This window comes from Enhydra lutris, unplaced genomic scaffold, assembly GCF_002288905.1.
Source record: "Enhydra lutris kenyoni isolate GAN:26980312 unplaced genomic scaffold, ASM228890v2 scaffoldscaffold29, whole genome shotgun sequence".
In the NCBI taxonomy this organism is placed as follows: Eukaryota; Metazoa; Chordata; class Mammalia; order Carnivora; family Mustelidae; genus Enhydra; species Enhydra lutris.
In genome coordinates, this window is record NW_019154113.1 from 14432322 (window position 1) to 14452568 (window position 20247).

A 20247-nucleotide genomic window follows, 5' to 3' on the forward strand; every position below is an offset into this window, starting at 1 on the left:
TAAATTTTACTATTAGGTGACGGGGTGTGGACCTATTCTTATTGATTTTGAGGGGGGTTCTCTGAACCTCCTGGATTTTGATGCTTGTTCCCTTTGCCATATTGGGGAAATTCTCTCCAATAATTCTCTCCAATATACCTTCTGCTCCCCTCTCTGTTTCCTCTTCTTCTGGAATCCCAATTATTCTAATGTTGTTTCGTCTTATGGTGTCACTTATCTCTCGAATTCTCCCCTCGTGGTCCAGTAGCTGTTTGTCCCTCTTTTGCTCAGCCTCTTTATTCTCTGTCATTTGCTCTTCTATATCGCTAATTCTTTCTTCTGCCTCATTTATCCTAGCAGTGAGAGCCTCCATTTTTTATTGCACCTCATTAATAGCTTTTTTGATTTCAACTTGGCTAGATTTTAGTTCTTTTATTTCTCCAGAAAAGGCTTTTATATCTCCCGAGAGGGTTTCTCTAATATCTTCCATGCCTTTTTCGAGCCCGGCTAGAACCTTGAGAATCGTCATTCTGAACTCTAGATCTGACATATTACCAATGTCTGTATTGATTAGGTCCCTAGCCTTTGGTACTGCCTCTTGTTCTTTTTTTTGTGGTGAATTTTTCCGCCTTGTCATTTTGTCCAGATAAGAGTATATGAAGGAGCAAGTAAAATACTAAAAGGGTGGCAACAACCCCAGGAAAATATGCTTTAGCCAAATCAGAAGAGATCCCAAATCATGAGGGGGGGAGAAAGGGGATAAAAAGAGGTTCAGAAAGAAAAAAAAAAAAGAAACAAAAAAAGAAAACCAATAAAGAAAAAATATAAAAAGAAAAAAAAATATATATATATATTAGATAAACTAGTTAAAAAACGTTTAAAAAGGATAGGGTAAAAGTTAAAAAAATTTAGCAGAACAAGAAAAATAAATTGAAAAAGAAAAAAAATTAAATTAACTGCAAGGCTAAAGAATCATGGGGAGAAAGCCATGAGTTCCATGCTTTGCTTTCTCCTCCTTTGGAATTCCGCTGCTCTCCTTGGTATTGAAACTGCTGTCCTTGGTAGGTGAACTTGGTCCTGGCTGGGCTTCTTGTTGATCTTCTGGGGGAGGGGCCTGTTGTAGTGATTCTCAAGTGTCTTTGCCCCAGGTGGAGTTGCACCGCCCTTACCAGGGCCCGGGCTGAGTAATCCGCTCGGGTTTGCTTTCGGGAGCTTTTGTTCCCTGAGCGCTTTCCGTAGAGTCCGGAGGGCGGGAATGAAGACGGCGGCCTCCCGGTCTCCGGCCCGGAGGAGCCGAGAGCCCGGGGCCCCACTCCTCAGTGCGCCCTCAGAGAACAGCGCCGATTTACTCCCGTCACCCTGCCTCCGGCCGTGCTCTGAGCTGACCGAGCCTGCGACCGGTTCAAGGCAACCCCGAGCTTAGAGCTCACTCCTCGGCTCTGTCTCTGTAGCCGGCTTCCCTGTTCTAATACCTGTAAGCTCTGCGACACTCAGACAGCCCTGATCCTTCTGTGACCCTGCGGGACCTGAGGCCACGCTGACCCTGCGTGGGCTTCACCTCGGTTAAGCCTCTGGAGCGATGTCCCTCAGCGGAACAGACTTTTAAAAGTCCCGATTTTGTGCTCCGTTGCTCCGCCGCTTGCCGGGAGCCGGCCCCTCCCCCCGCGGTCTATCTTCCCGTCGCTTTGGATTCACTTCTCCGCCCGTCCTACCTTTCAGAAAGTGGTTGATTTTCTGTTTTTAGAGTTGCTGTTCTTCTTCTCTTTGATCTCCCATTGGATTTGTAGGTGTTTGCAATCTTTAGATAAGCTATCTAGCTGATCTCCGCTACCTGAAGTAGTCTCAGCCTGCTACTTCTCTGCCATCTTGACTCCTCCTCCTGAAATGGTAATATTTTTGATCTGTTGGGTTAAATACAATTTATGAAAATTAATTTAGTATTTTTAAAAAGATTTTATTTACTTACTTGAGATGGGTAGAGGGAGAAGGAGCACAAACAGGGGGAGTGGGAGAGGTAGAAGCAGGCTCCCCGCTGAGCAGGGAGCCCGATGCGGGGCTCGATCCCAGGACCCAGGATCATGAACTGAGCCGAAGGCAGAGGCTTAACTGACTGAGCCACCCAGGTGCCCCTTCATATTTTTTTGTATTTTAGAAAATTGTAGCTACTAGAAAACACAGAATTTTGCACAATGTTTCTGTGGCTTGCATTATGTTTCTGTTGGATGGGGAGAGCTTTGCTGCTCTGAGTGTGATCTTTGGACCAACCATGTTGGCACCCTCCCAGGAGCTTGGTAGAAATGCAGGATCTCAGGCCCCCCTCCATAGTCATTGAAACAGAATTTTCTTTTTAGGAAGATTTCTTGAGGATTTACGTGCACAATCCAGTTGGAGAAACACTGCCCTAGTGGAGAGAAGTTTCCAAAAGGCCAGAAGTCTTTCACTCCCAATAAATAATTACTTCCCTTTGGGATAGGTGGTAGTTCCTTGAAGAGAGGTACTTGGTCTAGAACCCCTTGGCATCCCCAGTGTTTGAGAAACAAAAGATACTCAATAAATGTTGAATAAAAGAATGGGTGCATCATCCTGCCTATTACTTGATGGGTGGAAACTTTCATAGTAGTCGCAGGAAGTGAAAGAAGCAGATGGTGACCCCTACTGAGGGCTAGTCATTTACAGTGATCTGGGCTCTTACAGCATCGTTTTGGTGTGTGAAACGCAGAACAGCGTGTAATTGTTACATGTGAGGAACCCAGCTGGCCTCCCTATCTGTTCTTCACAGATGTCATTTTGACTGTGGTGTGGGCAGGTGTCTTCAGGGGAGCAAAAATACAGATTGGATCCCGGTACTGCCCTCTCGAAGCCTCCATGATTTCCCGTACAAGCACAGCCTTTCTCTGTAAGACACGCATTGTGGGGTTCTCTTCCACTTCGCATTCTCTGTTCCAGCCCTGCTTAAGGCTGTGTTGGGAACCGGCTGAGTTTCCTCCTTCTGGGGGGACCGTTCTTGGGTGTCAGCCCCTCAGAGAGCCTTCTCTGGATCATCCTTTCTAAAATGATGACTCTGCCCCTCTTCTGGATCCTCTGTTGCTTCCCCTCTGCTGTTTCTTTATTTTTTCCATAGAACTCAACATGCCGTTATTGTTTGCCTTCCCCACAGGAAGGCAAGCTGCTGACAGCTAGGACTTCGACTCTCCCTGGTGCGGTGCCAGTCCCCATTACAGTGCCTCCTGAGGCACTCTTAAGAGCTCAATAAATCCTGTTGAATGAATGAAGGAATGAATTTGGGGGGGAACCCAGTGAATTAATATGTTGTGGCACAGTTGGGCACAGAAGGGTTAATTATAGGAGATAATTATAGTTGAATTACTCCCATCTAGTCAGCAAATGTCTTCTGGAAAGCCCCAATGTACACAGCTTTAGGAACAGAGAAACGAGGCTCAGGAGCTAGAGGGAAGAGCTCGGGCAGCAATGCAGGGCCGTGGGTGGGACAAGACATGCTGGTTCAGGAAACAGCACACAGCAGAGGGAGGACTGTTTGATTCAGGAGTGACGGGAAGCAAGACCAGACAGTCCGGCTGAGGCCAGCGGCTGGGGGCTTTCAGTGAGTGCTCTGGGAGGAGTGTAAACTCTAGCACCGTTCATTATATGGGAGGTGATGCTGTCAGATTTGGGTTTTCTGTGTATGTAGATCACTGGGGCTTCTGTGGGGCTAGAGCGGTTGCTAAGGCGGAGGTGGCCTGTTTGTGGTGAAGAAGCGAGAGGGACGGATGATGGAGGGAGGAGGAATGAGAGAGGGTGAGGCCTCAGAGGTCCCGGCATGAGGGGGGGACTCCTTGTCCTTAACACTTCCCAGCTCTGCTGTATGTCGTTCTTAGAATTTGTGAAGAAGTTTAAGAAAGTCCAGGAAAAGATTCACGGGCTGCCAATGGCAAGATGGCGACCTTCCGGTCAGTTTCTGTAGCTCATCAGTGTGAAGAGCCTATAGTCCATGGCTTCCTTTACTTCCCTGAGACTCCTCCATGGGGCACACTCCCCGACCCCGGTCAGTGCATGCGCCCCACGTCTCCTTGGTGATAATGAAGAAATATCCAAACAGAAGCCAGAGTTTTTAGGGCTCTGTGTCAGGCATTTGGGGGTATGAAGGTCACACCTCAGGCTTTGAAGGCAAGAGAAGGGGCAAGATCTGAGGCCACTTCTTGCCACTGGAGGAAACTGCAGTCTGGTCTGATGGCCTGTGGGCCGGAAGACCGCAGCTGAAGAGTTTGTACAGGAGGCCTCATGAGCAGGCAGACCCCGCTCCTCTGGGAAGGATCGTGCCCCGTGCTTGGGGGCAGCAAGAGAGATCCAGCCCAACTTGGCCGTTCTGAAGCGGATTGTTAGCAGTGATTACCTTCCCTCTTTTGTTGTGCTGCCGTCTGACTTCTGACCACTTCACCACTTACCAGCGCTTGCATCTGAATATTGGAAAAAGTGAGAAAAGAGATGAAGCTTCATGTAATTTTGTTTCTTGTTAGGAGCTCTATTAACATGATACAGGAGAACATAATAGAACCAAAGGGGATTGAAACCCTTGGCTAAAACGTTTTATTTTTATCTACCATATTTCAGTTGCCATTGATAATCACTGAATTCAGAGCTGCGAAGACCTGAGAAAGCCTTGCTTTATAGGTCAGGAACTGTGATTTCAAAAGGGTTTAATTTTCCCAAATCCATTTAATCACTCCGAGCCAGAAGCTGGTTGCCGGGTTCATAATTTGCATGATACTTGATTGGCCCTCAGTGTATCATCACGCATTGTCTCAATAGGATTCATTTCAGCCTTCCTCTGGAGTACACACATGGAATAATACATGGTCAAATGAAAAGAACATTGGATCTTGATTCAAAGCACCCCAGGTTTGTTTGTTGTTGTGGTTGTTTTTTTTTTTTTTTTTTTTTTTGGGCTTTCTCTCCTTCTTGGCTTTATAAACAAGAAGAGAATAATACCTGTCTTTGCTTCCCAGATTTACTGTGAGGACCGAAGAAATAATGGAGGGGAAAGTAACTTTCCAACTGCAGGGTTCTATAGCAATGCCATCTGTGTGTTTCCCTATAATCTCACACTTTTAAAAAGCCCCAATTGTGTATTAATCTGTCAGAGAGCCAGCAGTTATGGTAACATCGAACGGAATGAAAGGGTTCTTCTGGTTCATATTGTTGAAGAAATTCAAAGAAATTAGAAATGTATGAGGAATAAGTGATACAACCTTTGGCGAGAAGGAAATGTTTCATTACTTGCAGAGGTTAGGATAGGCCATCTGCTAGTTTCAGCACGATCAACCGAAATGTGCCCACCCCCCCAAAAAAAGAATATAACACAGTTCAAGAACCTGAAAATTCCAATGAAAACATTCTCCTTTCTTTTGGAAACCATATAAAGAGAGTGTATGTAGCAGGAAACAAAAACAGGCATTCCTACTTCTGCAAAACGAGGAGACAAACTTCTCAGTACTTGCAGGACTGCAGGATGTTGGTGGAAGGAACATGGAAAGCAATAGAAAACAGAGTTCAGCATCTGGAGTGTCACATTCCTACACTCAGCAAAAATACTTTTCAGAACTGAAGACGAGGTAGATTCGTTTTCAGGCAAGGGAAGAAACCACAAAAAGGGAGAATACTCAATTCCAGCAGACCCAAACTTCTTAGAAGCAACACTAACAGATGATTTTTCAAGCAGAAGAAGAATGAAACCTCGATGTCAGAAAGAGTGAAGAGTAATTAAAAAGGGCAAATATATCATTTGATTGAAATTAACACCATGTAAATGTTTTGTGACTCCTAAGACTTATAATGGAAATTAAAATAAAGTAGATTATATTGTATTGTGATAAAGCAAAGATGCCTATTATAATCTCTAAGGTAACTAATTAAAGAATAAAAGACATATAAGTACCACACTAATAGTGAAGAAAAAAGGACCAATGTGAAAAAACTATGCAGTTAATCCAACTGAAGACAAGATAGGACAGAAAATAGATAATACAATAGTTAAGGTGAATGGAGAAGAAATAATAAAATGATAGTGTTAAACCCACATATATCATTCATTTCATCAAGTGTAAAAAGAGTAAATACTCCACTTAAAAATAAAATAATGTTACAGTGAATAAAATACAAATATCCAACTATACCGTACTTCCAAGAAATAAACACCTAATGAAAAATTACAGAAAGTCTGAAGGTAAAGGGATGAGAAAAGATGAACATTGTACATACTAGCCAGAAGAAGTCTAGTCTGTATGAATACTTTGACAAATACGAAGCTAAGGCAAAATGTTTTAACAGAAAGAGAAGGACACCTTATAACAATGAAAATAATCCAGTTAGGCAACAAAGCAACTCTAAATCTAGGTTCAGTTAATAGCATAGCTTTAAAATAATTAACAACATTTGGGGCACCTGATTGGCTTAATGGGTCAAAGCTTCTGCCTTCGGCTCAGGTCATGATCCCAGGGTCCTGGGATGGAGCCCCACATCGGGGTCTCTGCTCAGCGGGGAGCCTGCTCCCCACCCCCCCCAACTCTGGCTGCCTCTCTGACTGCTTGTGATCTCTGCCTGTCAAATAAATAGATAAATCTTTGAAAAAAATAATTAACAACATTCCAAGGAAAAATGGATAATCTGAAGTATCTTTGGAGACTTGTTACATACCTGTTTCAGGACCTCATAGAATTAGGAGACATAGTATCAAGCAAGAATAAAGGAAATAGGAACTAATACTACTAACAAAGTTGATATAATTGGGGTATATGGAACATGGCACTCAACATTCTTTTAAACATAAAGATATTTATAAAACCTTATCATATGCTGAGCTAATGATCTAGGTATCATTTCAAGTTCTTTATAAATGAACAAAAATATGAAAGTCAAAGAAAGTGGAAGGAAGAATAAATAAAAATTAGAGGGCAAAATTAATGAAAGAGAAAATGATTGATTGTAAAATAGTTTTTGGGAAAAAACTAAAATGTTATGCCCTTCATGAGAATGATTAAGGAAAAAAACCCCCTCTGTATCAGAAATAAAGATAAGAGACCATCACTAGAGATTCTTATATATAAGAAGAAGTATTTAAAAAACAACTTTATGTTGACAAATTTGAAAATACAGTTTTCCATGCAAAATTACAGAAAAGTATAATTACCAAATGGGCATAAGAAGAAATAGAAAATCTGAACAGTTGGATTTTTATTACACAATTTGAATATGTTTTAAAATAATTTGGAGGGGGCGTCTGGGTGGCTCAGTGGGTTAAAGCCTCTGCCTTTGGCTCAGGTCATGATCCTGGGGTCCTGGGATTGAGCCCCGCATCGGGCTCTCTGTTCAGCGGGGAGCCTGCTTCCTCCCTGTCTCTCTTTCTCTGCCTGCCTCTCTGCCTACTTGTGATCTCTGTCAAATAAATAAAATAAAATAAAATAATTTGGAGGTCTGGGTGGCTCAGTCAGTTGGGCATCTGATTCTTGATTTTGGCTCAGGTTGTGAGTTCAGGGTCCTGAGATTGAGCCTCGAGTCTGGCTCTAAGCAGACTAGGAGTCTGTTTCTCTCCTTCCACCCCTCCCTTCATGTGTGAGCTCTGTCTCTCTAAAATAAGTAAATAAATCTTTAAAAACAAAATAAAATAAGTTGGATTTGTGATTATACAAATTGGGTCGTTATTAAACTCTTCTGAGAAAGAAAATTCTAGGCTTAGCTGACTTCCCTAAGAAATTTTACCATAAAATTTAAAGAAGTAGTATTTCCAATCTTTAAAAATCTTACACAGAAAAGAAAAAGAGGCAATGCTTTCCAACTCATCATAAGCTTGATAACTAAGCCTGACAAGGACATTACAAGAAAAGAAAGTCCTTACAGGTCATCTCTCTCATGGGACATAGATACAAAAATTCTAAGGAAATAACCAAGCCAGAATCACATTAAAGGATAATATAATCAAATTGATTATATTTCAGGAATGTCAGGTTGATAACACCACCCAGTTGAAAAAAAAATGCCTTTAAGGTTTGGAGAGGAAAAATGAAACTGTTGTTTTTTGCAGAAGATAAGCTTGAATATGTAGGAAATGCTAAAGGATCTTATGGGAGGGAAAATGTGAATCTCAACCTTTACATCATATCGTAATCCAAAATTAACTTGAAACACCTTATGTAAATTGATCTGAATGTTAAACTTAGACTAACTCTTGCAGAAGAAAATTATTGTCACGTTGCATTTGGCAAAGATTCCTTCGTGAAACACAAAATATCCAAATTACAAAAGAAAAAGAGTGCATACATTGGCTTTATCAAATAAGAAACTTTTTGCCTCAAAATACATAATCTAGAAAACAAAAAGGTAAGCCAAAGACTTGGAGAAGTATTGAGTGAACATATATCTGCCAGAGGATTACATTTAGAAGATCTCAAGAACCTGTCCCACTCAATAATAAGACAACCTGATTTTAAAATGGGCAAAAGATCTGAACAGGTACTTAACTTAAGAAGGTATGGAAGTGACCAAAAACTACACAAAGTTCTAACATCATTAGTCATCAGGGAAATGCAAATTGAAAAAACAGTTAGACGCTACTGTCTCCCCATGAGAATGGCTAAATTAAAAAGCCTGACAGTGTTCAGGGTTGATCGACCTGAGGATCAACTGGAACTCTCAGACATAGCTGGCGGGCATGCAGAATGGTCTGCGTTCTTTGCGAAACAGTTTGGCAGCCCCTTGTAATAACCTACTCTCCTATTTTCCTTACTGTAAGATGCACAAATTCTATAGTCAGGAATTCACTCCAAAGAAAGATGTGTATGCAAATTATAACAGCTTTGTTCATAATAGCCTTAAACTGGAAATAACTCAAATATTAAACCAATGTTTGATTGATTATATTGAGCTGATAAACCAGTGGTGGCATATCTATTGCTTTGTGGCACACGGGAATATGAGTCAGTGACCAAAAGGAACAGATTATTGATACTTTCATACAACAACGTGGATGATTCTCACAAACATTATGCTAAGTGAAAGAAGCCAGACAGGAAGCTTATACGCTGTATGAATCAATTCTTATGAAATTCCAGAGAAGACAACGCTATTGAGACGAAAAGCAGATCACTGGTTGCTGTAGGCTAGGGATGGGGAGGGAGTTGTCAGCAAAACAGAATGAGGGGGATTTTTGTGATGGTGATAATGCTCTATATTATGATCGTAGTGGTTTTACAGCACTGGATCCATTTGTCAAAATTCACTGAATTGTAAAATTAAAATTGGTGAAATTTATTGAATATAAATTACACTATAAATAACGCTAATTTAAAAAGAGATGGAACACATGGTGCAGAAAATGTACATAGTAGGCCACCTTTGGTGGGAAACATTAGTATATTCTATAATGTATAAAAATTTTTCCCCACACCTTTTTTCAGATTTTCTTTTTTCAGAATCTTCTTTCATTGACAGTTTTTCCCATATCTGTTTCCTTGCTCCTTCCTTACTCCCTTGGCCTTAAATAAATTTTTCTTAAAGATTTTACTTATTTATTTGAGAGAGAGAGAGAGAGTACAAGTGAGCATGAGCATGGGGAGGGGCAGAGGCAGAGGGAAAGAGAGAGAAGCAGGACTCCCCCTGCCTCCAAGCATGGACCCACTCAGGGCTCCATTCCAGGACACTGAGATCATGACCTGAGCCAAAGTCCAACACCTAACTGACCTAGTCACACAGGCACCCCAATCAAGATGTTTTTATCCACTCTCCCAAAATGAAGGCAAAGGTAGTCTTCCTTAACTTTGAAAATCAGTCTCCTCTTTTGGCCATTTCTCCCACCACTTACCCCCAATGTCTGAGTCTTTAGCTCCAGTGAGACTTGCTGTTTGGTCATACCCCTGCATGAAGATTTTCCGTGGGGCCTTCACAACTTGTAAGATTGTTTTCAGTCTCCTTAGCATTGGTTCCAAAGGTCTGCAGACACAGGTGCAAACCACTTCGTGGCTTTACTCCCATTTTACCTTCCGTATAGCTTAGGACTACAGCCACATCAAATCACTTTGCTCTTCTTCAGGCATTAGGTGTTCTATGACGTTGTTATTTTGCAAATGCATCTACTTAGCCTTTTTCTGTCACCTTCTTCCTTTCTTTACTTCATCTGGAAAACGCCCACTCAATCTGGACAAACCAGATCCAATGTTACCTCTTCTGTGAAAATCCATTTCTTTCCTCTTTCTCTTCTGCGGTTTACTATTTGAAAATATTTTGCCTTTGGGAAAATTGACATTTGCTTATTATTTTCTGAAGAGGAGAACATTCTAGATAGGGATATAGAGGACATAAAAATTACTTAAATGACCTCCACCCATAATGTGTCCTATGTATAGATAGATACCTTTAAGAGAATGTGACAGCTACATAAAAATGGGATCCACTATGATGTAGCTCTCTTGCCTGTATTTTGTCACTCATCATAGTGTCACAGATATCTTCCAGTGTCAACAGAAATATCCAGGTGCCATTTTAACACTTGCCTCGCACTCTGTTTATGAATCCTTCCCTTAGCTAGTTTTTACGGGTGCACATTTAAGTCATTTCCAGTTGCTCACTTCTTTATAAATAATGTTGTAATGAGCATTCCACGATGCTTTGAAAATGTCTTGACAAATGTTCCTGATCCCACTGGATCATAATTATCTGTGTTCCTGTCTTTCCCACCAGACTATTATTAGTTCCCTGAGGGCAGAAACCGCTATTTCCTTCCAACCTCCACAATCTTCCAGAGTGCCAGTAGGAATTTAATATATATTGTTGAAAGAAAAAAGGAAAAACTGGATGGATGTTTATGGAGTTGGGTACACACGTGTATCATCACATATGTCTTCAATTCTGACTCAGTTTTTCACTGGCCGTGAGCCTGCCATCTCTTAGGCATTATATAATTCCCTCCTTGTTTCTAACCTCTTTTTACAGATGTTATTACCACTGACATAAATTCAATACTGAGCTTTAAGAATTAGCATATTGCCAAACCATGACTCCCCCATAGATTTTGGTGACCTCCGGAATAGATTTTATAAATTGCAGAGAAAAAAAAAATGCAGATACCTGATCCTCTTTGCCCTACCCTAAGCAGAAATGAGTTTTTAAAACCAAAATTGTCAATAACAAGAAAAAAACACATGTATGTGTGTCGCATACTATTTGCAGCTGTTGTCTCTTCTCTAGAACACCATTTGCGGCCGCAACTGAATGGTCTCATAAGTTTAACTCACCAGTACAACTGTAAAATTGTCTTAAATCACAGAAGAAAGAGAGGAAAATCAACTGGAAATGGCTAACATGCTGCTTATGTCTTCATGAGAACCCACAGTTTTCCCCATTTGCTTCATTATGATGCTCAGAGCAGTCTGCTAGGTCTTGTGGTATATTACAATACAGCACGTTATCAACCTGATTCTTGGAAGGAAAGGCACACTGTGGGCATCTCTTTGCAAGGGCTGCATTCACTTTATGGACTGATGCATTGAATTGTACTGGGTAACAGGCAGTGGGAGCCAAGTGGCCCAGACAATGAGGGTGTTCAGTTGGTATTGGAAATTTACAAGAGCTTAAGCTATTTTTTATTTCTTCTTGCTGGGCTGGGAGTACTTACCATTGTTGTTCCATATGCTGTAAATGAACTTGGTTCAAAGACCACAAAGAGAGTGGTATGGAATTATAGAACTGAAAATAGTCTGCTGATTGGGTACGAATTCATCAAGCCTCTTTCTCAACAAGCTTTTTATCGGAGTGCCAATACGACTTGCTTTGGAGAGAGTGAGATGTGATTGTGAGCAAATGATGGAGGGGGCACGTTGGCCTTCAGTTAGGTTCTGCTCTGCTCAGCTAGCTAACTGTATATCTCTCTTCCTCCTCAATATTCTTATTTAGTAAGCTTCAGTTAGCAAATCATTAGACTTACCTGCAGGATGACCAATCTAATACTCGATTTCATCAGAAACTTCCGTGACTCGTTCTGTAGAAAATGGTGGGGCTGGAATGTGACCTCTGGAATTATGGCTCCAAAAGTTGTTCTTTACTCAATAGGCCATACTGTCTCTGATTCAGCAAATACATGACCTGCAATAATGTCAAAATGATTTTATGAAACGTAGCCTTTCACATGTCTTTCTCCTGCTGAAAAACCATCATGGACTCTCTCCTTCTTCTTCTTCTTCTTCTTTTTTTAAGATTTTATTTATTTATTTGACAGAAAGAGATTGCAAGTGGACAGAGAGGAGGAAGCAGGCTTCCTGCTGAGCGGAGAGCCCTCTGTGGGGCTCGATCCCAGGACCCTGAGATCATGACCTGAGCCGAAGGCAGAGGCTTTGACCCACTGAGCCACCCAGGCACCCAACCTTCTTTTTATTTTCTTTTAAAGATTTTATTTACCTATTTATTTGAGAGAGACAAAGAGAGCGAGCGAGCACACACCTGTGAGTTGGGGGAGGGGCTGAGGAAGAGAGAGGATCTCAGGTAGACTCTGTGCCGAGACCATCTCGGCTTGATCTCATGTCCTGAGATCATGACCTGAATTGAAACCAAGAGTTGGACACTTAACCAACTGAGCCACCTAGGTGCTCCTGGACTCTCTACTTAAACTAGTGGCTCTCAACTCTCTTCCTTGCTGGGACATGCATATCAAATATTCTCATGAAGGCTCTCACTTTTTCCTCCCAAATCCAGAAAGCACACGAGACTGCATGCCGTTCAAAGTAACATTATTAGGAGCACTTGGGTGGCTCAGTCAGTTAAGCATCTGAATGTGGGTCAGGTCATGATCTCAGGGTCCTGGGATCAAGCCTCGCCAGGCTCTCTGCTGAATGAGGAGTCTCCTTGTCCCTCTATCTCTTCCCCGGCTTGTGCTCTCTCTTACATAAATAAGTAACATCTTAAAACCACCAAAAACCCAAAGTAACAATGTTATCAGGATGACTTCAAACCTGATCTTATGTAAGTCAGACTTTGGTACTTTGTATACACTTCCGTTGGCTCACTTGTGGTGATTTCCTTGTGTGATTGTCACTGTTGGCAAAGGCTATGGCCTCTTACAGAACAAGGACTATAATTTATTCAGCTTTTATATCCCAAGGCTTCTGTAGTTCCTGGAATATGCTCAAGACACCTGCTTAGGGAAAAACAACCAAATATTGTCTCCAATATATAAATGATCTATAAGGGGCTGACGTGACCTGCTCCCACCATAGTCAGTAAAAATGTACCCATCTCTGCTCCTCAAACTGAGATCTGAGGTTGTCGACAGATAGTGTTTTTTTTTTTGCCTAAATGGATGATAATAGTAATTCACTATTACCTGTTCTTTAGCTCTGTTATTGAAGGTTGTTCAATTTTTTTTTTTTTTTTTTTTTTTTTTTTGCACAGAATTAGAGACACAGTTTATTTCCTCAAAAAAGCTACTGTTTAAGGAAGAAAAGACATATTTAGCTCACGGTGATTTGAGTGAGTGGAAAGAAATGACTAGTTTATTTTATTTATTTACTTATTTTAAAGATTTTATTTATTTATTTGACAGAGATCACAAGTAGGCAGAGAGACAGGCAGAGAGAGAGGTGGGGGGGGGGGGAAGCAGGTTCCCTGCCAAGCAGAGAGCCCTATTCAGGGCTTGATCCCAGGACTCTGGGATCATGACCTGAGCCAAAGGCAGAGGTTGTAACCCACTGAGCCACCCAGGTGCCCCAAGAAATGACTAGTTTAACTTTTAGGCTGCTTGATGGCTGGGGTATTTATATTTGGCAAATGCTTAGTTCTTGTCCCTCAGGTGGGTTTAGGAGCCGTAAGAAATTGGGTGAGAGGATACAAAAGGAAAAGAGAGTCAGAAAACACACACACACACACACACACACACACACACACACACACAAAATATCAGACAAGGAGTTAGAGCAGATGTGGTTAACTTCTGGTATGATGCCACATCTTCCCCCCTCCTTCCCCAAGTGTATGGAGGACAGACACTATTAATCAATCAAAACACACTTTTCACCTGAGCCAGGATGTGGTCTTAGAATACATCTCAACATTACAATGGTCCAGATGTTTTCTATCAACAAGAAAGAAAGACAAGCCCATCTTTGGGCTTTTTGTCTATGCTGTCTCCATAAGGCCTCTTCAGATTGGTATGCTCGCTGTGATTGGGCAAAGAGTGTTTTCCCGATTATTTTTGCATGATTGAGATGCCAGGTGCTTCACTGTTGTCAAATCTTTTTCAGTGTTTGAGTTCAGTGTCCTACAGACATAAAGTTCCCAGCACAAGTTCTGCCCTTGAATCCCATTTCTACTGGGGAATGAGAAGGGCCATCTTACCCACAGACCTCATAATTGAGATGGGAGAAACTAACCTGTAGTGAATGCCAAGCAATTTGCCGAGTGCCTTATTGACATCTTTTTGTTTCTATAACACCCACACAAGATCAATATCATTGTCCCCATTTTACAGATGAGATACTAACCTTGCAGAAATCAAATTACTCACTTAAGATCTTACAGCTGCTAAGTATGAAGATAAGATTCAATTTCAGATCTGTGACATACAGCATCATGCTATTGGATTCTGGAGAGTTAATTGTTCCTTTGGTAGTCTTGATAAAATCGGCTTCTTGGCTTCTTTTCATGCCGCTAAGTACTTATGCTTTTGATAAAGTCTTGAGCTTTCACTCTATACTTTCTTGAGTCTTGCAGACTATAGAGGCAAATGGAAAATGGATCAGTGTAGATCAGATATGTATGGGAACCGGTCAGCCTATTTTGGACTTCATGCCGGGCAGGAGTCATTCTGGCCCCTGGGAGATGATCTTGTTGGAAATGGAAAGTGGACTTAGGTTTAAGTTTCTCCCGTTTCTCTCTCCGCAGGGCAGCGTCCATACCAGGTGATCACTGCCCGAGTGCACCCGGGAGAGAGCAACGCCAGCTGGGTGATGAAGGGGGCCCTGGAGTTCCTGGTCAGCAGTGACCCTGTGGCTAGACTCCTAAGGGAAAACTTCATTTTCAAGATCATTCCCATGCTCAATCCAGACGGTGTCATCAATGGCAAGTATGTCGGGTGCTCAGCTCACCTGGGACCTCATTTATGTCACCATTGGAATGCATTGTGTCGCTCAGTGGGTGTGGCTGAAAAGACCTTGGTACTGTGGCAGGAATAAATTCTTTCAGGCTTCTGTTAATGGGTACAAATAACAACGTGCTCTCCAAACACCCTGAGGTCATGTCAGGTTTTTGTTTTTGTATTGCTTTGTTTTGTTTTGTTTTGTTTTGTTTTGCTTTGAATTCAAGGGCATAAATTCATAGGCCATTTAACTCCAGAGGGGTCCTTAGAAATAATCTGGTGTAATAGTCTTTTCCTTTTTTTAGAGGAGAATATCAGTGTCCATGGTAATCAAGTGATTTGCCCAGGTCATATGGTGGGTTAGTGACAAAGTCAGAGCTCAAATTCTGATTTCTTTACAGTTAAGACCAGCGCTTTTATTTCCTTACTAATATTTACTGCAGGGGCTTCTTTATTCTGAGTTGTATTTTATTGGGTTCTGGATACAGTGCTAAGAAGGGTGTCATCGTATCCAAATGGGATGGCTGGCATGGAATGGTTGGAGGGTCAGGGCTGGTTGAGGGAGAGGTGGAAGCGGGGGGTGGTGCTTCTCCCAACTGCGTTCCCACACGCCTTCAGAACACAGGAAGGGAACGAGGAAGTCCAGTGTCTGAGGAGGTCTGTTGGAAGAAGTCAGCATTTCTAGAAGCTGTGAGCCGAAGCGCAGAACCAGAGCAGGTCCCCGAGGTGACGTGGCTGGTGGATGGAGCTGGTAGGATTAACTTTCACAGATTCTCAAACCCTGTGGAAAGAGACTCGAGCCTCTTCCTGTGGTCCTCGAGGAGTCTTCTCACTAGGGGAATAGACGTGGTATCAAAATAGAATGTAAGATGCATTAAAAAATGAAAGAAAAATAATTTCAGAGGCTATTCATGGGAAAGAATTTACAATTTAAAATGTCAGTATTAAAGAAGCAAAGCACAAGTTTAGAAGATGAAGAAACGAGGGCAATAGCAAAAGGTGAAACGAGATAAAATGAGAACTGCTAAAAAATATAAAAAAGAAAACAAAAATTTCAGAGATAAAATTTAAAATGGCTTCAACTGAACAAGAGACCCTTTTAAGAAAGATAAAATAGTAATTAATTTCTTTAAGGAAAAAAACGAAATACACGTCAAACAGCTGAGAATAGCTTCAAAGGATAAGCACAAAAAAGAATCCTGATCAGTTAAAAAAATTAGAAATGTAAAGTATCATGATAAAATAGAAAAAGAGGAGCCGGGTACATTCCAAATGATAAAATATGCTAAACTATGCCAACATGCAAGCAAGTCAAAGCTATAGACTTTAAAAATAAAATTTCAGTATATACAGCAAAAGAATAAAAAAGGCAAAGAAGTAAAGGATTCGTGTGTTCTAGCAAGTCTCCTCGTTTTTGGTAGAGGTTCTTGATGGGCAGAGAGTAGGGTACTTTGTCTTTGCCAGTGGCCACTGGTTGGTCTTCAAGCACATGGGAGGAGTAGGAGGCCAGGCCCCTCAGTCAGGAGCATTAATTAAGCCTCTGGCAGCATATTAGCCCTCTGAGACGTCCAGTTGGACAAGGCTCTAGAGCGGTGTTCCCTCCCCTCCTGGTCCAGTGGAACTCGGTGGGCCCCCGCCATGTGCTGTTGGCTCTGGAGATCAGGTCTAGGACATTAACGAGTGACTCCTGCCTGCTTGAGGTGCCCAGGATTTCACTAGCAAGCTCTGTCAGCCTAAATGGATGAAAAACAGCTCTGCAACCATCTTGAGGGACAGGATCCCGTTTCAGCATGTTCTCATCCAAGTTGGCTGTTTTCTGAAGTCTCTCTTTCCATTGAATTGTCCGGGGACTGGTAGAGAATGGAAAGCGTACTAGGTTTAGAGTCATAACTCCTGTGTGTAATCTGGCTCTTCCCCCGATTGACTCAGTATTCTCTTCTGTTGGAAGAGTAAGGGAACATGCTCCCTATTGACCTGTCTGGGAAAATGTCTCTTAAGCCCATGGCAAATTCAGGCTCAAGGATAAATATTGTAGTTTTTTCCATTACAACTGGTCACACCTAGATATCAGGGGCTTCGTCTGGGTCTTTGGTTGAAAGGTTAATGTGGTCTCAGTCACGGAGCATCCTCCTGGCCTGGACACAGTCATTTTCAGCTCATAGCTGGTTGTTTTGGACTCCCTAATGGCAGGCCAGCTCCTTCTCCATGACACTGCCATTCATCATCATTACCATTATTTATTATGACTAAAATTACCCTTTTTTTTTAATATTGCATCTTTCATCATGGAGCTCAAGGCACGTCATAGATTATTTGGATCACTCAAACAATTTTGGCTGAAAGGGACTTGGAAACCATAGTGTTATTGTACTGATCAGAAATCCACAGGTCACAGCACACCAATTTCAAAAGACACGAGACTACAATGGATGCACAGCAGCTCACAGTTAAAGCCTTAAAAGTCTCAGCTCATGAACCCTTCTTAGAGTCTACCAGACGTGTGGCTCATCTAACTTGTACTTGAACTTTCTCTCTGACTGACATTCCATTTCAGGGCATGACCATTCCGTTGTACGTAACTGGATGGATTTGTTTTTCTCTGTGCTCTGATCTTTGCCCTGTGAACTTCAAACATTTTATGTGGTCTTACCTTGGGGTGCCCCACAGAGAAAATCGAATCCCCCTTTTACATGCCTTAACTTCCCCACGGGAAGTCCACTCTGAGTTTAATGTAGTTTACCTAAATGTTGCTTATGTGATATTGTTTCTGATGAAGATCAGTTCGCTGATTTTCTTCGGATGCATTTTTACTACTAGATCTCTTAAAGGTAACTGAACTGCCTTGTGTGTGGTCTGAATGGCAGAGAAGCAAACTTTGGATAAGGACTGGAGAGCCTAAACCCAAGCATGGTACTTAACTTACTAGACTGTACTCTTCTTTCAAAAAACTTCACGGGCCCCCGTGGGGTTTGCAAGAATGTGTAAAAGTAGAATAGTTTCCTTTTGTGGTGATGGTAATAGAGCCTCTGAGGATGGCTGAGAGGTTTTGATAATAGTGGTCAGAGAAACAAAGCCAGGATTTTCTAGCAAAAATTTAGTGGGTCTTGCCAAGCCAAGATCTCTTAGCAACACATGTCTATAACAGGAAAACAAACTATAAAGATGGGTTCCCAAAGAAACAATCTACCATCTTGCTGGCCTGGTCGTTTATATGGAATTGGGCTGAGTTCTAAGGAATCCAGGAGGATCATTGACTCTTGTCATTCTTTGCTGCCTGGGATAAAAACCAAGGGGTCAACAAACTGGGTCAGGGTGGAAGTGACAATGGTGGCTTGTTCAGGGTGTGAAGTGGGGAGAAGGCAGGTGATTGCAGAACATGCGAAAGGTTGGCATGGCATGTAAGGGAAGGGGTTGAAGAGATCTAGCATGGTTTCCAGTTTTTGGACTTCTGTTGTTGGGTAGAATGTAGTGACAAAATAATTTTTATGAAGTCAACACACGCCCAACGTTTTATTCACAGGAGAATCGGGGTATATTGATTCTTAGGATACATACGACTCTACAAACTTGATTTTCTTCTTCCAAGGCCATCGTGGAGCGAAGCAACAATAAAGAGCAGAGGGCATACTCTGAGTAAACACACCAAGGTATTAAGAAGTAGTAGCTGAATGCTCTAGGGGAAACAAATGAAACTGTAAAAATCAGATAAAAAATCTTGACAATTTAAACTATCTGGGACCATTTAAAGTTAGTGCCAATATTCCTTTACTCCACTGTGGGTTGTAAAGGCTTTATTTTACTACAATAAGAGAACTCACAGACTTTATCTAAAAAAAAACCAAAAAAACAAAAAAACATTCAGCACCTTTTATGGGCCAAGAAAGAACCTGTTTGTTAGTTTGTTTTTACATAGATTTTCTTATGTAATTGTACCTATGGCCCCAAAATGCAGGTCTTCTATCTAATACCTAGATACAAAATCTTGAGGACACAGGGGTGAAATCTTGGGTCCAGTTTAAAAAGCTCGTGTTACAGAGGCAGACCAGAACTTCTGTCTGTGCTATACCACTTTTCTGTAAGGATTTAAGGGCATTAGAATTAAAAAAAAATGTTCTAGCTAGGAGGGTTCATGTGTATCAGTTAGTCCCGGTCCTTCAAATGTTAAGGAAACTGAAATCAGAGAGGTAAAAATGAGTTACCCAGATTAGAAAGTTAGTTTGAAGCAGAAATGGCATGAGAAATTGTCTGGATAATTGAACTACATGCACATAAACACACCTGTGCCCAAGGTTATGTGGCTGGCTTGTGACAGAGCTGGGATTTGAACCCACTCTGTCTAGCTCCAAAGCCCATGTGCATTTTGGTCTACCAGCCCTTCCCACCCTTGGCTGGAGATGCAAATAGAGCTTCAGCGCTGCTCACGGCCACCATCAGGTGATCTCTGAAATTAGTCTTGTAGGCTTGGACCTTCTTATCCAGCGTGCCTGGGACAAACCAACACACAGCTCTGTAATTTGGGCCTGGGATGAATGAATCGGTTCATTCTCAGTTTTCCTTCATGGGATCTGAATTTCCAGCTTGGCTTTGGCCTTGATGCTGCCTTGTCCTGCCAGCCTTCTCCATTGGAGAATATGCCCTTTCCTGTTGCTGCCAGTTTTTGGCTATAGGCAACACCCAGCTAATTTTGAGGGTTTTTTTTTTTTTTTTTTTTTTTTTGTCATGGAACTTGCATTCCCCTGCCCACTCCGTAGTATATTTTAATTCAGCTGAGTCTTCAGGATCCCAAAGAGCTGATGATTATCCTTCTTGGGGGGACTTCAGCTTGGGCAGGGCCATGTCCATTCCCTCCTGTTCTGATATGCTTAGGGCTTCCCTCTGATATGACCTCAACTCTCACTTTTTAATGTATTTCACCTTTTCAATATAATAGCATAGAGCAGTGGTTGCTTCTCAGACTTTGGATCTCATGGAGCAGTTACATTTGAAAAAACAAATGGGCCATAGGAAGTACGTAATTTTATTATTATTATCTTTTTCAATTTGCACAAGTAAGAATGGAAGATATGCTCTGAGCTCCCTGATAACAGACTGGTGAGAAATCCCACATGGGATATTGCTTGGGTTACCTCCCAATCTGCAGGTGATCACACGAGTGGCCT

At 41.8% G+C, this 20247-nt stretch overlaps 1 protein-coding gene across 1 annotated transcript in view; it reads left to right on the forward strand.

Moving 5' to 3' along the window:
• LOC111152678 (ATP/GTP binding protein like 1) overlaps positions 1-20247 on the forward strand; it is a 438273-nt gene that overhangs the window by 203803 nt on the left and 214223 nt on the right. Inside the window, exon 17 of the mRNA XM_022511237.1 lies at positions 14896-15076. Coding sequence (XP_022366945.1) covers positions 14896-15076 — 181 coding nt within the window. The remainder of the gene's footprint in view (positions 1-14895; positions 15077-20247) is intronic.